General features: G+C 38.7%; 1 protein-coding gene across 6 annotated transcripts in view; it reads right to left on the bottom strand.

Annotated features, from left to right (window-relative positions):
- Positions 1 to 22,520, bottom strand: part of EPB41L5 (erythrocyte membrane protein band 4.1 like 5) — a 169,626-nt gene that overhangs the window by 118,830 nt on the left and 28,276 nt on the right. For all 6 annotated transcript variants that reach the window (XM_004004756.6, XM_012140176.5, XM_012140185.5 and 3 more), the window contains exon 3: positions 22,119 to 22,223. In XM_004004756.6, coding sequence (XP_004004805.2) covers positions 22,119 to 22,223 — 105 coding nt within the window. The remainder of the gene's footprint in view (positions 1 to 22,118; positions 22,224 to 22,520) is intronic.

Here is a 22,520-nt window from a genome sequence, read left to right as displayed (position 1 = left end):
AGGTAAGTCTTGATTTCCGTAACCTTTTCACTCTGAAACACACAAAACACAAACAGATCTAAGAAGCAATTCCAGAGACTTGCACTGATAAACCATTCCTAGCCCACTTCCTACAATTAATGCCTTTATACTAAGTCCTAACAGGGACAGGATATACTCATCCCACTAAGATGCACATGACTGTGTTCTCTTCAGCATGCTTACAGTCGCAAGCACCCTAAACCAAAGGAATGCTCTTGTGCTACAGTTCACAGAGCTAAGGAATCCAGTCTCAGAACTCCAGACAGGCCAAGCATGGGCAAACAAGACTTCATTGTTAACAGACTTGTAACTATTTGCTTCTCTTGCCAATTATTTGCCTAGCCTCTTCTCCCCCTTCTCTGCCAAGATCCAAAAGTGAAATTCACAGAACCACTAGTGTGCCAGCAAAGTACCTCTGCACGTCAACACAAGATGGTCAGTAAACATTTTGAGAGACAGTTAAATACAGTGCAATATCTTCTCTGGATTCAAGTGTGCAAGCTACTTAGTCAACCATCTCTCATCTTTTGATAAATTCAGTTGGACATCCACTTTTAGGAATATTTTAATCTAGCAAATGTTCAGTTTTATACATCCTTCCACTATAATGCTTAGCCAGCAGTAGGCAGAATACAATTCAATCTATCAGCTGAGAAGAGTTCAACTACGACAGTGAAAACATCACCCATCATGGCTAAGTGCAGGAACCTAATATTCAAATACTCTAGACTTACATTGTGCAAAATACCTACTACAGCCTAAGGGCAATCACATACTGGGTACGAGATCAATTTCACTTACATGCCCTATATTGTTTTCTCCCCACCACCAGGAATCTGGGGAATTGCCTATCTTTAGGTTCCATTTATTATACTGCAATGAATTCGTAAGTGAGTGGCTGATCAACTGGGCATGTCATGCAGCCACAGTGAGATGCTCATACACATAATGAGCACAAATGAGCACATACCTTCTGGGAGGCAATCTGATTACGCCTTAAAAATAACTATGTGGCTGGATGGACCTAGAGACTGTTATACGGAGTGACGGTAAGTCAGAGACAGAGAAAGAGAAATATCATATGACATCCCTCATATTATGTTAAGTCGCTCAGTCGTGTCCGACTCTTTGCGACCCAATGGGCTGTAGCCCACCAGGATCCTCCATCCATGGGATTCTCCAGGCAAGAGTACTGGAGTGGGTTGCCATTTCCTTCTCCAGGGGATCTTCCTGGCCTAGGGACTGAACCCAGGTCTCCTACATTGCAGGCAGACGCTTTACCCTCTGAGCCACCAGGGAAGCCTCAAGAGAAGGAAGTGAAGTGAAGTGAAGTGAAGTCACTCAGTCATGTGACCCTGTGGACTGTAGCCCACCAAGCTCCTCTGTCCATGGGATTCTCCAGGCAAGAACACTGGAGTGGGGTGCCGTTTCCTTCTCCAGGGGATCTTCCTGGCCTAGGGATCGAACCCAGGTCTCCCACATTGCAGGCAGACGTTTTACCCTCTGAGCCACCAGGGAAGCCCAGTATGGCATCCCGCACATGTGGAACCTAAACAGGAAAGATACAAGCGAACACAAAACACAGACTTAGGGAACTAACTTGGGATGCAGGGAAGAGGGCAAGGATGGGGAGAAGGGATAGTTAGGGAGTCTGGGATAGCCATGTAAATATAGCTATATTCAAAATGGATAACCAACAGGGACCTACTGTATAGCACATGGAACTCTGCTCAATGTTATTTGGCAGCCTGGATGGGAGAGGAGTTAGGGTGAGAATGGATACATGTATATGAATGGTTCACATGAAAATGTCACAACATTCTTATTGGCTATACTGGTATATATTGGGTATATTGGCTATACCCCAGTGCAAATTAAAAAGTTAAAAAAAAATAACTGTGACTTTGACTCAGCAATTCTGCATCTAATAATCATTACTGATGATTTAATTCACAAGGAATTATAATCAAAGAAAAGTAGGACAATCTGTATATCCAACAATAGTGAACTGGTGAAATCAAGTATTTCAACATGATAGAACTATGCAGCAATGAAAAAGAATGAAAGCAAAATAGTTAATAATCTGGAAAATCAAATAATTTTTTCAGATCAGTTCAGTCCCTCAGTCGTGTCCGACTCTTTGCGACCCCATGAATCTCAGCACGCCAGGCCTCCCTGTCCATCACCAACTCCCGGAGTTCACTCAGACTCACATCCATCGAGTCAGTGATGCCATCCAGCCATCTCATCCTCTGTTGTCCCCTTCTCCTCCTGCCCCCAATCCCTCCCAGCATCAGAGTCTTTTCCAGTGAGTCAACTCTTCGCATGAGGCGGCCAAAGTACTGGAGTTTCAGCTTTAGCATCATTCCCTCCAAAGAAATCCCAGGGCTGATCTCCTTCAGAATGGACTGGATGGATCTCCTTGCAGATCAAGGGACTCTCAAGAGTCTTCTCCAACACCACAGTTCAAAAGCATCAATTCTTCAGTGTTCAGCCTTCTTCACAGTCCAACTCTCACATCCATACATGACCACAGGAAAAACCATAGCCTTGACTAGATGGACCTTTGTTGGTGAAGTAATGTCTCTGCTTTTCAATATGCTATCTAGGTTGGTCATTACTTTTCTTCCAAGGAGTAAGCGTCTTTTAATTTCATGGCTGCAGTCACCATCTGCAGTGATTTTGGAGCCCCCCAAAAATAAAGTCTGACACTGTTTCTAGTGTTTCCCCATCTATTTCCCATGAAGTGATGGGACCAGATGCCATGATCTTCGTTTTCTGAATGTTGAGTTTTAACCCAACTTTTTCACTCTCCACTTTCACTTTCATCAAGAGGCTTTCTAGTTCCTTTTCACTTTCTGCCATAAGGGTGGTGTCATCTGCATAGTTTTTATCAATTATTTTGCTTTCATTCAAATAACACATTATAAATTGTTCTGTCAAAATGTACAAATTTGTACAGGTGATCCTTAAACAACAAGGAGCTGACTTTCATGGCTCCACTCATATGTGGACTTTTTTCATTAGAAACGCACCACAGTACAATCAATCACAATACATACAATCCTTGGTGGGTTGAACTCACAGATCCAGAACCCTGGACACAGAGAAGACTATGAAAGTTACACGCTGATTTTCACCTGCTTCCCGAACCCTAACACTGGCCATGGGTCCACTGTATATGGGCTTCCCAGGTGGCTTAGTGGTAAAGAACCCGTTTGACCCCTGGCTTGGGAAGATCCCTTTGAGAGGAAACGGCAATCCACACCAGTATTCTTGCCTGTAAAATCTCATGGACAGAGGAGCCTGGCGGGCTACAGTCCACGGGGTCACAAAGAGTTGGACATGACTGAGTGACTGAGCACCAGAGCCAACACTATATATATAAACATGACTTTTCTTTCAGGCCGAAGTAACCTATGAGATGTTACATCTAGATGGTTGAGATTGTTGATTATAATTTTTCTTTGTATTTTCTTATATTTTCAACTTATTCTATAAGCACGTTTTTACTCAACAATTAGGGCCCCCCTTATTTTAACATTGTATATAAATAATATATTTATAAGGTTAATTTTTTGGTAATATTGAAAGGTGTACAGTCAACAGTCCCTCCAACTCCTGCAATACCAATTTCTATCACCATATGCACTCCCCACCTCCCAAGACTACTGGTTTCTGATTCCCTCGTTTCTTCATAGGCAAAAAACAAAAAAACCCTGTGTGTTAGTAAAGACATTAACAATGGATTGAGAATCAACAGGCTAAATACAAATTTTGACAGAATAAACTTTAAGGGATATTGAGAAGGCAACATTAACATAAGCTAGACCAATACTATTTCAAGAACAACCTAGTCTTCCTTGAATGGTTGTAACAAAATTTTTTCAGTTTAAGAACATTTATGGCTAGTTTCAAAAGCAAACCTGTAGTCTCTAATTTGTGCCATGAAAGTCTAAGAGCACATTAAACACACAATTCTCCTGGTGAGACAAAGGATCAGAGTTTTCTTCCAAGGAAGCATTTTAGTCTTTCCACATGCATCTAACAGCTTCTACACTCTGCTCTCCCTTAACACAAACCAAAACTCAGATAAAGCATCAAGCACATTCTAAAGTGAAATCCAGGAACTGGGGGAGTTCCTGGTGATGCTCTGGGGAAGGTCTGAGTTCATGTTTGCATATTTTCAAGTCTGTTTTCTTTCATCTCCTCCACATTCCATGCTCTGGGACTGGAAAATTCAGAGCTCAGAGACAGGCACTGATAATATTTTCCTTGAATCAGGGTCTTTAGGGGTTGAGTTTAAATTACAGCAAAAGATAAAGGTAAGAACATGCAGATATAGACTTTTGGATGCACAGAGTGAAGCTAATATGGCTCTTCTTCCTCATAAACAAAATAAATCTCCTAATTTCCTAAAGTGTGGTAGGTAAACTTAGAATTCAAATATGGGAAGCTACATTTATTTCCATCCTATTGAGCTAGGAACAAAAGAACAATTATTTACTTGTGTATCTTAAAAAATAAAGAATACGTAATTACAAACATAACAGCCATAGCTAAACCAGAGAGTCACCTAAGAAGCTTCCAAACACTACCATACATACCCCCTCACCCCAGGCCCTATAGCTCTTCAAACGAATGACTCCTGACCTAACGCCTACACAGCTAGCAGCAGATGCACCACCACTTCTGCTCAAAGGGCGAAGAGCTGGTGAGAGAGAAATGCAAACTGTCTTTCCAAACAACTGCCTCTGCAAAAAATATTTCTCCTGGCTCATGCTCTACATTAAATTATTACTTTAAAGCAAATTTTAACACTTTAACCAATTAACAAATGGTAAAAATCAATGCCATGAAAACAGAAGATCAATCTAACTGAAAACACTTCAATTTTCTTTAGATTCCATCATAAACTCTACCTGGGTGATTACCCTTTTGGTGTTAAAAGTCTGTGCTGGGCTTCCCTGGTAGCTCAGTCATAAAGAATCCGCCTGCCAATACAAGAGACACAGGTTTGATCCCTGATCTGGGAAGATCCCACATGCCACACAGCAACTAAGCCTGTACACCACAACTGTTGAACATGTAGTCTAGAGCCTGGTTACCGCAACTATCGAGGCCTCGTGCTGCAACTACTGAAGCCCGCATGCCCTACAACCTGTGCTCAACAACAAGAGACACCTCTGCAATGAGAAGCCAGTGAAACAGAGTAGCCTGGCTCACAGCAACTAAGAAAAGCCAACACAGCAAGGGAGACCCAGCACAGTCAAAAATAAATAAAATTATTTTTTAAAAGTTCTGTATTATAAGAAATTCCAAATGAAGGCTCAGAGGAGCCATTAAAATATATTTTCCACAATACCTTTCTGTGTATTATTAGTATGCCTTCTTAGGATTCTTAAAAATAAAATTTATAGTGGAAATGAAGATGACTTAAGCAGATTATACATTCACTCTATGGAAAGAAGAGCACATAATCTATTTTGGAAATATACTTATTTTAACAAAAACAGTTCCTCCTTGTTTAGCAAACATATGTGCCTGTGTGTCTGTTTCTTACAATATACAATATATATGTATACTTAACATATAGGTTATTTCTATGGATTTTTTACTCCCCACTACTTTATTGAATTTTATTGTTTAAGTTCTCAGTAACAATCCAATCTAATCAGCTGCCAACAGTGATCATTTCACCTCCTCCTTTCCAAAGTTTATAATGTTTACAACTGCATTTGCTGTTACTTCTATTAAAATAATTTACTAGCAGTGGTAATAAGATCTTCCCTGGTGGCTAAGATGGTAAAACGGCTGCCTACAATGCGGGAGACCTGAGTTCAATCCCTGGGATGGGAAGATCCCCTGGAGAAGGAAATGGCAAACCACTCCAGAACTCTTGCCTGGAAAATCCCACGGACAGAGAAGCCTGGTAGGCTACAGTCCATGAGGTCGAAAAGATTCGGACATGACTGAGTAACTTCACTTTCACTTTGTCACCTGCCTGTCTTTAATAGGGGCTTTCCCGATGGCTCAGTGGGGAAAGAATCCACTTGCAATGCAGGAGACACAGGTTTGATTTCTGGGTTGGGAAGATTCCCTGGAGAAGGAAATGGCAATTGGCTCCAGTATTCTTGCCTGGAAATCTCACGGTCAGAGGAGCCTGCTGGGCTACAGTCCATGGAGTTGCAAGAGTTGGAAACAACTAAGCATGCAGGTATGTTGTCTTTAGTAGGAATGCGTCTATTGTTTCTCTATTAATCTAAAGCTGTTTGTTGTATTTAAATCATGAAAACTCTGTACATAAGGAGAGTACAGCCCTCGAGCAACCACAGGGCCTATTCCCACAGGTGGGCCACCTATCTGCCCAACATCTACCACCATCCCTAGAGATGAGCACACCTTCCAAAGCTAGGCTAGACCCACAACACAAAGAGAAGGAAGGTCAGTTCCACACAGGTCAAAGTCCATGAGGTTTATTCAAGGCACTCTGGTGCCAAGAAGAAGGGGCTTCACAGGCCACCAAAACCATCTGATAAGAATTTGAGAGAAGAGTATTATCTGCCCGACCTCAGATGAGCAAGCGTCTGCAGGCCAGACAGAGCTTACCACATGACATCTGCAGTGTTTGAAAGAGTTGCATTCTAACCCCGAACAAGAACTGCCTCTTCCCTTAGCTCAGTGATCTGAGATCCACCATGGAGGGATCCACTGCCGCAGCCTCCAAGGGTCCACTTGTGGAACACCTCCCCTCCCTGAGGTCCCCCCAGTCAAGTGTTCTCCAGCTCTCAACTTTGGATCAAACACCTCCATTTCCATTTGCACTGAGTGCTGTGTAAATTAAAATGCCTTAAACTTCAACTCACTGAGTTATTTATCTTTCTTTTGTGGTTGATATTTGAGTGTCCATCTTTTTTAAATGCAGTTTCACTTAACTATATGGTAGAGGCAGAAGAGCATACATGAAGCGTCAGGTGCCTGTTCAGAAGTGGTACACATCACACAAACTCACATTCTATCACCAAGAGCAAGTACAATGGCCAAAACCTAGCATCAACCGAGCAACAAAGTAGCAATGTCTTACAGCAAACACAGGAACCAATCCCATGATATACAGTGATAGACATGATGTATGTGATGTACATGATACATGATATACATGATGAATTATATCAACTAATACTGAATCATCTTTGCATTTCTGAAAATACACTCCACCTGATCATTATGTATTGTTCAAACTTTTAATAGTATATTTTATTTTATTCAATAGTATATACTTTTAATAATGTAAATATGATACATATTAGTGATACATATTAGTAATACATATAATGTATATTAAATATAAATACATTGGAAAATGTTATATTAAATATAATAATACATACACATAATACATAATAATAAACATAGTATGCTGCTATTTTCCTTAGGATTTTTACCCAGAGACCAAGTGAAGTTTTACACATATAAACAAACCAATACTTAAACTGATTTAAGAAAAAGGCAAAAAATAACTACTGATGTGGTGTTCTTCCTTTTTTTCCAAGTATTAGGAGAAATACTACCTTTGTTTCCCTTTCCTGAACATAAATGTCTACAATCTACCTAATTCATTCTTCTTTAAAAACTTGATTGGGCCAGTTAAAATTCTAAGCTGTAAATATGAAGTTTTAAAAACTTCCATCAACCAGAGGTCACAAACATATAGACAGATCAGAGGGTTAAATCTTTGCTGAGACATGTTTTGTTTGGTTCATGCTATATTTTTCACATTCTTTTACTGAAATGTTCACAGAAAGTTGCAATTATAATAACAAGAGGTCCTGCTATTTCCCCTTTCTCCCTCAACGCTTCCACCTTACATAACTACAGTACAATACTAAAATCAGGCACTGCACACTGCACCTATACAGTTCTATGTCACTTTATCACACATCTCAATTCCTGACCTGATACCACAATCAAGATAAAGATATATTCCATTATCACCAATCACTCTCTCATACTTCTACTCTATAGACACATCCACTCCTACCTCCAACATCCCTAAACCTCAGCAACCATTAACCAGATCTCTAATTTTGTTGAGACTGTTACATACACGGAAGTATATGGTCTGTGACCTCTGGAGATTGACTGTTTTTACTCCACATAATGCCCTTGCTACTAAGTCACTTCAGTCATGTCTGACTCTGTGCGACCCCACAGACGGCAGCCCACCAGGCTCCCTCGTCTCTGGGATTCTCCAGGCAAGAACACTGGAGTGGGTTGCCATTTCCTTCTCCAGTGCATGAAAGGGAAAAGTGAAAGGGAAGTCGCTCAGTCGTATCCGACTCTTAGCGACCCCATGGACTGCAGCCTACCAGGCTTCTTCGTTCATAGGATTTTCCAGGCAAGAGTACTAGAGTGGGGTACCACTGCCTTCTCCGATAATGCTCTTGAAATCCATCCAAATTGTGTGTGTCAACAGATTTCTTGTTTTCTATTGCTGAGTAGTATTCCAAGGTATGAATGTGTCACAGCTTCTTTAATCATTAACTTACTGTAGGACACTGGCTTTTTCAAGTTTTTTGCTATTACTAATAAAGCTGTCATGAACAATCATGCACAGGTTTTTGTGAAGAAATAAGTCTTCTTTTCTCTGAAATAAGTGACCACACATACAATTGCTGAGTCATATGTAAGTTTCTTTTTAAGAAGTTGCCAGACTATTTTTCATACTGGCTGTACCACTCCCAAAACCAATGTTTGAGAGATCCAGTTTCTCCACATCTTCATAAGCATTTAGAGTTATAGTAACTTTTTATTTTAGCTGTACTCAAAGATGTATAGTGATGACATCTCACCAAAGTCGTCTTTACATTTCCCTGATGTCAAGGGATGCGTAACATCTTTTTGTGTGTTTATTTGCTATCTGTATATATCCTCTTTGGGGAAAAGCAAAATGTTTCAATTTTTATAAAATCCATTTTATTGATTAAAAATGATCATGTTTTTGGTATCATGCCTAATAACTCTTCTCCAAGCCCCAGGTCTCAAAGACGTTCTCATACATTTCTGAGTTTATAGTTTTACATCTTATACTAATGTACACTATTTCTGGGTTAATTTCTATACAGGTATATGGTTTAGGTCAGGGTTCATATTTTGCTTGATATCCAATTGCTCCAGCACAATTATTAAGACTACCCTTCTTTGACTGAATTACACTGGGTATGTTAAAAATCAGTTGCCTGGCCATACTCATGCAGAGCTCCCTATTTTGTTTCATTGATCTATGTGTCTGTGGTTCTGCCAATACCACACAATCCTATTTACAGCAGTTACAGGTCCTGAAGCTAAATAGAGGCATTCTTCCCACTATTTTTCTTTTTCAAAATTGTTTTTTAGGTATTCTAGATCCTGTGGCTTTTCATGTAAGTTTTCAAATAATTTTGTCAGTAACTACAAAGGATTTTCTGAAATTTTGACACAAATGGCATTAAACTTGAATATCAACTAGGGAAGAAATTATTACTTTGCCAAGTCTTCTAAGCCATGCACACAGTATGACTCTCCATTTATTCAGCCCTCTTCTGATTTCTTTCATCAGTCACATTGTTTTTTAAAATTTAACCAGTGTTTTTAAAAACGAAAGATTTACTCTAAAAATATGGATCTCTAACTTCTCTTAAAATATTAATACTTGAAGATCCAGCAAAGTTATTTCACAAAAAATGGCTAGAGATAGGTGGTATCTGCCCCTTCAGTTCCTTTTTTGAGGGGAAAGTGATATGTTCCCTACTTCACCACAGTTCCTCTACAAATCAACAGATGGCTACTTGTCAGCTACAATTTATCAACATGTCAGTGTTTTTCTCTCTGAATCTATCAAAAAATGGGAAAAGAAAACATATCAATAAAAGGAAAACACATTTGAGTCAGTTCTTATGAGGTGAATTAGAATTGCCAACATCTGTTGGATCATCGAAAAAGAAAGAGTTTCAGAAAAACATCTACTTCTGCTTTACTGATGACGCCAAAGCCTTTGACTATGTGGATCACAACAAACTGGAAAATTCTTCAAGAGATGGGAATACCAGACCACCTTAACTGCCTCCTGAGAAATCTGTATGTAAGTCAAGAAACAATTAGAATGTCCAGTTAGACCTGGAAATGGGAACAACAGTTCAGTTCAGTCCCTCAGTCATGTCCGACTCTTTGCGACCCCATGGACTGCAACATGCCAGGCCTCCCTGTCCATCACCAGCTCCCAGAATTTACTCAAACTCATGTCCATTGAGTTGGTGATGCCATCCAACCATCTCATCCTCTGTGGTGCCCTTCTCCTCCTGCCTTCAATCTTTCCCAGCATCAAGGTCTTTTCTAAGGAGTCAGTTCTAACCATCAAGTGGCCAAAGGATTGGAGTTTCAGCTTCAGCATGAGTCTTTCCAATGAATATTCAAGACTGATCTTCTTTAGGATAGACTGCTTTGATAGACTGCTTTGATCTCCCTGCAGTCCAAGGGATTTTCAAGAGTCTTCTCCAACACCACAGTTCAAAAGCATCAATTTTTCGGTGCTCAGCTTTCTTTATAGTCCAACTCTCACATCCATACATGACTACTGGAAAAACCATAGCTTTGACTAGGCAGACCTTTGCTGGCAAAGTAATGTCTCTGCTTCTTAACATGCTGTCTAGGTTGGCCATAACTTTTCATCCAAGGAGCAAAAGTCTTAATTTCATGGCTGCAGTCACCATCTGCAGTGATTTTGGAGCCCCCCAAAATAAAATCTATCACTGTTTCCAAGTCTATTTGCCATGAAGTGACGGGACCGGATGCCATGATCTTAGTTTTCTGAATGTTGAGTTTTAGGCCAACTTTTTTACTCCCCTCTTCACTTTCATCAAGAGGCTCTTTGGTTCTTCTTCGCTCTCTGCCATAATGGTAGTGTCATCTGCATATCTGAGGCTACTGATATTTCTCCCTACAATCTTGATTCCAGCTTGTGCTTCATCCAGCCCAGCATTTCACATGATGTACTCTGCATATAAGTTAAATAAGCAGGGGGACAATATACAACCTTGACGTACTCCTTTTCCTATATGCAATCAGTCGGTTGTTCCATGTCGAGTTCTAACTATTGCTTCTTGACCTCCATACACATTTCTCACAATGCAGGTAAGGTGGTCTGGTAGTCCCATCTCTTTTAACAATTTTTCAGAGTTTGTTGTGGTCTACACAGTCAAACACTTTGGCACAGTCAGTAAAGCAGAAGTAGATGTTTTTCTAGAACTCTCTTGCTTTTTCGATGATCCAGCAGATGTTGACAATTTGATCTCTGGTTCCTCTGCCTTTTCTTAATCCAGCTTGAACATCTGGAAGTTCACAATTCACGTACTACTGAACCCTGGTTTGTAGAATTTTGAGCATTACTAGCGTGTGAGATGAGTGCAATTGTGCAGTAGTTTGAGCATTCTTTGGCATAGCCTTTCTTTGGGATTGGAATGAAAACGAACCTTTTCCAGTCCTGTGGCCACTGCTGAGTTTTCCAAATTTGCTGGCATACTGAGTGCAACACTTTCACAGCATTATCTTTTAGGATCTGAAATAGTTCAAATGTAATTCCATCACCTCCACTAGCTTTGTTCATAGTGAGGCTTCCTAAGGCCCACTTGACTTCACATTCCAGGATGTCTGGCTCTAGGCTGGTGATGAGAACATCATGATCAGTTAGAACTGGACATAGAACAACAAACTGGTTCCAAATAGGGAAAGGAGTATGTCACGGATGCACATTGTCACCCTGCTTATTTAACTTATATGTAGAGTATATCATGAGAAATGTTGGGCTGGATGAAGCACAAGCTGGAATCAAGATTGCTGGGAGAAATATCAATAACCACAGATATACAGATGACACTGCCCTTATGGAAGAAAGCAAAGAAGAACTACAGAGCCTCTTGATGAAAGAGAAAGGAGAGTGAAAAAGTTGGCTTAAAACTCAACATTCAAAAAACTAAGATCATGGCACCCGGTCCCATCACTTCATGAAAAATAGATGGGGAAACAGTGGAAACAGTGGCTGACTTTATTTTGGGGGGCTCCAAAATCACTGCAGATGGTGATTGCAGCCATGAAATTAAAAGACACTTGCTCCTTGGAAGAAAAGCTATGACCAACCTGGACAGCATATTAAAAAACAGAGACATTACTTTGCCAGCAAAGGTCTGTCTAGTCAAAGCTATGCTTTTTCCAGTAGTGGTATATGGATCTGAAGGTCGGACCATAAAGAAAGTTGAGCACCAAAGTATCGATGCTTTTGAATTGTGGTGTTGGAGAAGGCTCTTGAGAGTCCCTTGGACTGCAGGGAGATCCAGCCAGTCCATCCTAAAGGAACTCAGTCCTGAATATTCACTGGAAGGACTGACGCTGAAGCTGAAACTCCAATCTTCTGGCCACCTGATGGGAAGAAGTGACTCACTGGGAAATACCCTGATGCTGGGAAAGACTGAAGGTGGGAGGAAAAGGGAGCAACAGAAGATGAGATGGTTGGATGGGATCACTGACTCGATGGACATGAGTTTGAGCAAGCTCCGGGAATTGGTGATGGACAGGGAGGTCTGGCGTGCTGCAGTCCACTGGGTCACAAAGAGTCGGACACGACCTGAGCAACTGAACTAAACTGAACTAAATGAGGTGAATGAACCTAGAGCCTATTATACAGAGTGAAGTAAATCAGAAGAGAAAGACAAGTATCATATACTAATGCATATATATGGGATCTAGAAAGATGATACCAATCAATTTGTCTGCAAGGAAACAAATGAGAAACAGACATAGAGATCTGACTTATGGACATGCGGAGAAGGGAGGAGAGGTGAGATGTATGGACAGAGCATCATGTAAACTTACATTATCAGATGTAAAATAGCCAATGGAAATTTGCTGGATGTCTTGGGAAACTCAAACAGGGTCTCTGTATCAGCCTAGAGGAGTGGGATGGGGAGGGAGATGGGAGGGAGGTTCAAGAGGGAGGGGACATACATACACCTGTGGCTGATTCATGCTGATGTTTGACAGAAAACAACAAAAATTCTGTAAAGCAATTATCTCTCAATTAAAAAATACAAAAGTTTTTTAAAAGTTTTTTAAATAAAAAAAGAAACATATCAAGCATACAGTACAATTCTAAAAAAGAGAAATCCTGTTCTTCTTAGAAGTAAATAAAACTCTCATTCTTTAATATGCATGACATCTTCTTTCTCTTTTGTTCTCCTGATTCCTGCAGACATTTCAAGACTGAGTATTATTCCTTCAAAGTAAGTCATACATGTTCTCTGGCAAATTGTTACCACTAACTGAATTAATTAACAACTAATTGTTACAGTTATTTTTCTCAAATTTGGCAAATTCTTACTGTACTGACCTAAAACCACTTAGTAACAAAATAATAATTCTTTCTTGCCTGGCTTAAGATATATTACTTACACACTGGAAAGTTCTATTGTACAATAAAATTACCAAATTATCATTTTTTAAAACCATCAATATTGGCAGTACTGCTGTCATAAGGCAGACATATCCTGTCATTTTCATAGAAGAAAGTTTCCCTAAATTGTTCATCAAGAAATATTAAATTACCATAAACTTATAGAGTCACACAATGAGATTTTGTAACAAGGTTTCACCAACAGTATAAAAAGATAATAAATTTTCAAACATACTATTATCATAAAGACTTGAAGGAAAAAAAAAAAGACTTGAAGAAAAATCATGGAAATGAATACCACCATCTGCTTTTCTTTAAAATACAGGTTATTTATTTACTAAAAAAGAGTTACTAAACAAGAGTCCATATGTGGGCTTCAGGAATACCTGAATTAACTATATATGTGCACATCAGGTTATGTGTACATGCCTTTTTCTAGAGAAAGCATCCACAGGCTTCATCACCATAACTTATGGTTTAAGATCATCATTACACTATATAAAAGGATACTAAATTAAGTTTACATCTGAAAACAGAAGATGGGGCAGTATTGTGCAGTCAACTAAAACAAGGGTAACCGTATATCCTAGTATGCAATATTGTTCTTTACACCATTAGACTTTACTTTCACCACCAGATACATCCACAACTGAGTGCCATTTCTGCGTTCACCCAGACACTTCATTCTTTCTGGAGCTATTAGTAAATGCCCTCTGCTTTTCCCCAGGAGCATACTGGAACCTTCCGACCTCGGGGAGTTCATCTTCCAGTGTCATATCCTTTTACCCTTTCATACTGTTCATGGGGTTCTCACAACAAGAAAACTGGAGTGGTTTGCTATTTCCTCCTCCAGTGGACTACATTTTGTCTGAAGTCTCCTCTATGACATGTTCACTTTGGGTACCCCTGCATGTAATGGCTCATAGCTTCACTGAGTTACACAAGCTCTTTTGCCACAACAAGGATGTGATCCATGAATGTTCAAACTACAATACAATGGCATTCATTTCGCATGCCAGTAAGGTTATGCTTAAAACTCTTCAAGCTAAGCTCAGTAGTAGATAAACAAAGAACTTACAGGTGTACAAGATAGGTTTAGAAAAGGTAGAGGAACCAGAGATCAAATTCCCAACATTTATTGGATCACAGAGAAAGCAAGAGAATTCCAGAAAAACATCTACTTCTGCTTCATTGACTACACTAACGCCTTTGATTATGTTCAGTTCAGTCACTCAGTCGTGTCCAACTCTTTGTGACCCCATGAACCACAGCACGCCAGGCCTCCCTATCCATCACCAACTGCCAGAGTCTACCCAAACCCATGTCCATTGAGTCAGTGATGCCATCCAACCATCTCATCCTGTGTCGTCCCCTTCTCCTCCTGCTTTCAATCTTTCCCAGCATCAGGGTCTTTTCAAATGAGTCAGCTCTTTGCATCAGGTGCCCCAAGTACTGGAGTTTCAGCTTTAACATCAGTCCTTCCAACAAACACACAGAACTGATCTCCTTGCAGTCCAAGGGACTCTCAGGAGTCTTCTCCAACACCACAGTTCAAAAGCATCAATTCTTCAGCACTCAGTTTTCTTTATAGTCCAACTCTCCATACATGACCACTGGAAAACCATAGCCTTGACTAGACAGACCTTTGTTGGCAAAGTAACATCTCTGCTTTTTAATATGCTGTCTAGGTTGGTCATAACTTTCCTTCCAAGGAGTAAGCGTCTTTTAATTTCATGGCTGCAGTCACCATCTGCAGTGATTTTGGAGCCAATAAAATAAAGTCAGCCACTGTTTCCCCATCTATTTCCCATGAAGTGATGGGACCAGATGCCATGATCTTAGTTTTCTGAATGTTGGGCTTTAAGCCAACTTTTTTACTCTCCTCTTTTACTTTCATCAAGAGGCTCTTTAGTTCTTCACTTTCTGCCATAAGGCATGGTGTCATCTGCATATCTGAGGTTACTGATATTTCTCCCAGCAATCCTGATTCCAGCTTGTGCTTCCATCACAACAAACTGGAAAGTTCTTAAATATGGGAATACCAACCAGACTGCCTTACCTGTCTCCTGAGAAACTGGTATCGGGTCAAGATGTAACAGAACCTTATATGGAACAACTGACTGGCTCAAAATTGGGAAAGGAGTAGGTCAAGGCTGTATATCGTTCCCTTGTTTATATGCAGAATACATCACATGAAATGCTGGGCTGGATGAATCACAAGCTGGAATCAAGATTGCCAGAAGAAATATCAACAATTTCAGATACACAGATGACACCACCCTAATGGCAAGAAGTGAAGAGGAGCTAACGAGCCTCTTGAAGGTAAAGAGGACAGTGAAAAGGTTGGCTTAAAATTCAACATTCCAAAAACGAAGATCATGACATGTGGTCCCATCACTTCATGGCAAACAGATGGGGGGAAAGTGTAAACAGTGACAGATTTTATTTTCTTGAGCTCAAAAATCACTGTGGACAGTGACTGCAGCCACAAAATTAAAAGATGCTTGCTCCCTGAAAGGAAAGCTATGACAAACCTATGGTGTATTAAAAAGATGGTGTTACTTTGCTGACAAGGGTCCATATAGTCAAAGCTATGGTTTTTCCAGCAGTCATGTATGGATGTGAAGGTTGGACCCTAAAGAAGGCTGAGTGCTAAAGAATTGATGCTTTCAAATTGTGGTGCTGGAGAAGATTCTTATGAGTCCCTTGAATGGCAAGAAGATCAAACCAGCCAATCCTAAGGGAAATCAACCCAGAATAATCATTGCAAGGATTAATGCTGAAGCTGAAACTCCAATACTTTGGCCACCTGATGTGAAGAGCCGACTCATGGGAAAGACCCTGATGCTGGGAAAGACTGAAGGCAGAAGGAGAAGGGGACAACAGAAGATGAGATGGTTGAATAGCATCACTGACTCAATGGACATGAGTTTGAGAAAACTCTGGGAGATAGTGAAGGACAGGGAAAGCCAGCATGCTACAGTTCATGGGATCACAAAGAGTGGGACAAAACTTAGCGATTTAACAACAAATCCTAGTATGCCAGAATAATCCTGGTTTACTCCTATTATCCCAACCTCTCATCCAGTAAGCCCACCTTTGGCTCTCTAAAGTTGCCTGGTTTAAAAACTGAAGAAACAGAAAATCTGAATATACCTGTAACAAGTAAAGAGACCAAGTCACTAATCAAAAAGCTCTAGAAAAGCCCAGGGCTTCACTGGTGAATTCTACCGAGTGTTGAATTAAGAATACCAATCCTTCATGAGAGCCTCAGAAAAATAGAAGAAAGAAGACTTTCCAACTCATTCTGATGCCAGTACTTCTCTTGTTGAAACCAAAGGTAGCACAAGGGAAAAAAAACACAAAAAAACTATAGACAAATATCCCTTATGAATATGGACATCGAAGTACTCAACAAAATCAAAGTAAGCAACATATATAAAGAATTTTACACCACGAGTGAGATTTATCCCAGAAATGCAACAATGATTCAACATACCATCAAATATGGTCAATGTAACATATCATATTAACAGAATACAGGAAATATACCTTATGATCCTCTCAGCAGATGCATAAAAAGCATTTAACAAAACCCAACACCATTTCATGATAAAACGATAAAAGGCATCTAGAAAAATCCCACAGGTAACATCATACTTGATGATGAAATACTGAACACTCCCCATAAGATCAAGAATGAGACAACAATGTCTACCCTTAACACTTCTATTCAACATTTTACTAAATGTTCAAGCCAGGGCACTTAGGCAAGAAAAAGAGATACGTGAACAGAAAAAAGAATAAAAGGCATTCAGATTAAAAAGGATGAAGTTAAAACTATCCTTTTTTTGTAGATAACATGATCTTATACATAAAACACAAAAAAACTAATACACAAGTTCAGTAAGGTTGTAAGATATAAGAAACATATACAAAAATGGATTCTATACACTAGAATCCAAACTCCAAAATGATATTTAAAAAATTACATATTACGATAACATCAAAGGAATAAAATGTTTATGAGTAAGTTTAGCCAAGGAGATGAAAGATGTGTAAACAAACTATAAACTATTGCTTTAAGAAATATAAAAACATAATTCATGTGTAAGACTTAACAATTGTTAAGATGACAATACTTCCCAAACATATACACAGATTCAGTGCAATTCTCGTCAAAACTCCCAACTGCCCTCTTTGCAGAAATAGACAAGCTGATCCAAAATATGTATGGAACTATGAGTGACCCAGAACAGCCAGAACAACCTTAAAGCAGAAGAATGAAATTGAAGGACTCACATTTCCCAATTTTCAAACTTACTACAAAGTAAGTAAGTTTGAAACTTACTACAAAGTAAGTAAGTTTGAAACTTACTGCAAAGTAAGTAAGTTTGAAACTTACTTCACCACATGAAGGCAATGTGGTGCTGGTATAAGAATCAACATATACATGAATGTAACAGAACTCAGAACCCAGGGGAAAAAAACAAATATCTATGCTCAAATGACTTTCAATAAGTGTGCCAAGACCATTCAACAAGTGGTTCTAGGATCACTGGATATACACATGCATTCACATGTAAAGGAATGAAGTTTAACTCCCTACTTTAGAGCTTATAACAAAATTAACTCCAAATGGATAAAGAAGAAAATATGTATAAATGTTTGTGATTATGGACTAGGTAATAGTTTAACTCTTACAACTCAATAAGAAGGAAATAAGTGAATTTCAAGCAGATAAAAAGTCTGAACAGACATTTATCCAAAGAAGATATACACATGATTAACAAGCACATGAACAGATGCTCACATATCTTTTCTATCAGAGAAGTGCAAATCAGTACTACAATGAGACCACTCCATACCAACTGGTATGATCAGAATCAAAAAGAAGGGGACGACTTGACTGGTTAAGAGTCTGCCTTGCAATGCAGGGGATGCAGGTCCATTTCTGGTCAAGGAACTAGGATCTCACAAGTTATGGAGCAGCTCTGGAGCCCACATGCCGTAAGTAGAGAGTCCAAACATCACATGACGCAAATAAGGCCCAAAACAGCCAAATAAATACATTGGGGGTGGGGGGAGGAAGGGAGGGATCTTTAAAAAAAAGAAGGGAGAATGTCATGTTGGTGAGGACATGTAGAAATTGGAACCCTTATACACTGCTGATAGGAAGGTAGAATGGTACAGTCACTATGGAAAACAATTTCGTAGTTCCTCAAAAACTTCTACATAAAGTTACCTTATAATCCAGTAGTTCCACTTCTAGATGCACACCCAAAAGAATTTAAGAGTTATGTTGAGTGCAAAAACTTGAGTGTGAATGTTCACAACAGTGTTATTTGTAACAGCCAAAAATGAATAAACCTAAATGTTATCAGTGAACGAATAAAACTGTGGTATATCCATACAGTGGATTCTTATTCAGCTGTTAAGAATCAAGTACTGATATATGCTACAATATAAATGAACCTTGAAAACATTATGCAGACTCAAAAAGCCGCAAATTACATGATTCCATTTCTATGAAAGTCTCAAAATGGGCAAATTCACACAAACAGAAAGATTAGCATTTGCCAGGAGCTGTGGGAAGGAGGAATGGGGAGCAACTGGTAACAGTGAACCTCTGGCTATAAATGACACTCTCAGGCATAATTTGAATGGGGTCTGAAGATTAGATAGTGGTAATGTCACAATAACTTCCTGATTTTGATGACTATATTGAGTTGTGCAGGAGAACATGCTTGTCTGTAGGAAATTTAAGCAAAATGGGATATCATACTTGCAACTCTCTCTCAAATGATTCCAGAAAAATAATTACTTGTATTATTCTTGCAACTTTTCTGTAAATGCACTACTGAATTTCAATTAAAATGAGTTAGTGCAATCAAAAGTAACTTAAAAAACAGCAAACTCATCTGATTACATAGGAAGAAAAGTGAACTATGACCTCATCAATTTACTCTGACTATCTCCTTAATGAATGCATAATTCTAATCATACATATCTTAGACTGATCTAAAATGATCAATAAACTAAATTTTAACACATTAATTTTACAAATATGGACATGCCACATATCCAAGGTTAAACTGTAGCATGTAATTCCTTGGCTCTTTTTCACCCTCACTCCCTTTAGATTTCATAGTTATGTCAACAAAGGAAGTATGATAAATAGTTACGGAAACCACGGGTTAACTTAGTTTACACAGATGATCCTCACCAAAAAAGCCACATGATCTACTAAGTTCACTATCTTCTGATAAACTGAATTGTTTGTCAAGTATCAATTTTGTTTACTTTTGGGGTTAAATCTGGCCATACTATAAACAACTGACAGTCATCTATCTCTATGTTTACTTATGTCCTAAGACCGTTATGGAATGAAGTGAGTCAACACTTTAAGAATATTTAAAGTGTTGTCTAGAGCTGATTTTTAATAGCTTTCATTCCCCAATTATTGTTGTTACAGTTTAACTCACATAGTATTTGGCCAGAGTAGAGACTGGAAAATGTAAGCCTATTTAAATGTAATCTTAATGCCTAGATTTCAGTGCATTGGGAGGCATAAACTAAAACTAAAAAGAGTAGGGATTACAAGTTCTAATGCTGGCTTTACCAGACATTTGTTATAACTATGTGAATCAAATGAGAGAAAAAACTACAGGATCTAGTAATTCAGTAAGTACTGATATTAGTAAAGAACAAATAATGCAATTTAGGAACAGCTGCATGTCTGTTTCTTCTTGTAATTACTTAAATATGTTAAGGAACGGAAAGAAAGTACCTAAAACCTAATATTGACTCCTCAAAAAAACAGGAAGCTGTACAAACTATCTACCCCCCAAATCATTTGTTGTTTCATCTGAATGTAAGACTCTGAAGATGAGAGTTTAATGATATTAAACTCAATAGTCAACCAACCCTGTATCAAACTAAGTAGCAGACCAGAGTTAAATACAATAAACAGTCTAGTTTATTACTTAATACATACTGGATAACAGAGGTAACTAAGATTCATTTCCTACCCTTAGTGGATTTCGTCTAATAGAAAAGAATTAAGATTAACAAGAAGAAATAAGAGAAATGCCTCTTATACAACATCCATCCAGAGATCAAAACTCAAACTAGAGAAAATAGCTTTTCAAATTTTTTCATGTTTATGTGTGAACATAAACTCAGGATTCCTTAAAAATAGAAAAATTCAGTTATTTTATATGCTTCCCTGGTGGCTCAAGTGGTAGAGTCCACCTGCAATGCAGGCAACCCAGGTTTGATCCCTAGGTTGGGAAGATCGCCTGGAGAAGGGAATGGCTACCACTCTGGTATTCTTACCTGAAGAATTCTATAGAAAGTTATTTTATAAATCTTTTTAATTTTTACATCATTCATGTCAATTAGCACACTTAAAAATCACCATTTTTAATAAGCTGCAGATATTCCATTGTAAAAAATTTATCAAAATTTACCTAACCAATTCCCTGTAAATAAATGCTCATGCTTTTTTAAAATTGAGGTACAGAGGAAATGAGAGAAAACAAGTGAAGTTGACATTATTAACAGCGGTACATTTACTGAAGATGCTCTGTAAAACCAGTCTAGGAGTTCATCTCCAAGAAATGTGGGTTCTGTGAAGTATCTCATAGAGGTATTCCAGTTAATTTATCAATCAGATCATATCACCCCCTCACACACAAACACACACACACAGACCCACTCGAAAGGAACTTGAGATTCTTATAGAATATATATTGCTCCTATGGTTCTAAACACTGCGGTTATTGTGCCACTAAACACAGAAACACCATCACAGATGTCCAAAAAACAAGGCTCAACGTCCTAATATCCCTCTTCTGCCCCCCAACCCTGTGAACGCCCTACTCTAGACCCTAGTATCACTTTTATCCCCAAAATGTTTGCACTGACTCTAACTTTCACCTCTGTCCACTCCAAACAATCCTATATAATATTCCTATGTAAAACTTCCTAAAGCAAAATATAACCTCCCTGACTGAAAAAGCCCTAATCCCAATTATTAGAGAATACTACCAATTTATTATTAACACTTCTGCAGCTCAGTGTGGATGATGTGGCCACTGATTCATCTTCCAATCTTAATGACTACTTTTTTTCAAATACTGGACAAATTCTTTGAAAAGCCCCCAACTTCCTATCCTATTATATACACTGTTCTCTCACCTAAAATGCACGTCAAAGATCATCTATTTACAGACAGAGAATCACAGAGTTGGAAGGGATATTAGGAATATTTTAGTTCAATATTCACCTTAATTGCAAACTAGGAACTTCTATCATTCACCCAAGAGCCCAAAAAACTCCCATTTCCTCACACAGAGTTCACTCTAGTCTGCTCAAGACCAATCCAGTGGTTGAAATTTCCAAGCCTCATTTGCAAAGATCATGCTCTGGGAATGTGGCTTAGGGTTAGACCTTTTTTAAAATAATAATAATAATAAGCACTTCAGGTTATTCCGAGAAAATTACAGGAAAAAAGAAGACACTTAAGTATATGTAACCTTCTAGCACTGAGAACATCATCTGACATTTTCCATTTCTGTCCCCATTTTAAAGCCTCCAAAAACCAGATACTCACCGCTACTTGTGCTGAATCCATAAATCTCAGTCCAAAATAGTCGCTTTCAATAAGGTCCAAGTGGTACATAATCTGATCAAATAGCTCTTGTCCTTTGGCTTTTTTCTGAAATGGCAAGAAAATAAATCAGTGAGTGGCTTATAAGATCAATAAGCCTCCACTGAAGATAGTTTTAATTACACAAGAGCTCTTAAAAGAAATATTAATTGCAACACCAAAAGCATAACCATGTAGCAGGTAATGGGAAGACACCATGGTTTTCCAATAAGCCGTTTAAGACCAGAAAAGAGTTTGTGATCTATTATTTGCTTTTCTGGACAGTGCTACTGCCTATCAACCAACAAGTATTACTTTCTACACCTAACACTTAATGTAAGGAGAAACTCTTGTTTTATATTTTCA

The sequence above is a fragment of the Ovis aries genome, chromosome 2 (assembly GCF_016772045.2).
Source record: "Ovis aries strain OAR_USU_Benz2616 breed Rambouillet chromosome 2, ARS-UI_Ramb_v3.0, whole genome shotgun sequence".
NCBI classification, from domain to species: domain Eukaryota; kingdom Metazoa; phylum Chordata; class Mammalia; order Artiodactyla; family Bovidae; genus Ovis; species Ovis aries.
This window is presented reverse-complemented; position numbering and strand designations above follow the sequence as displayed.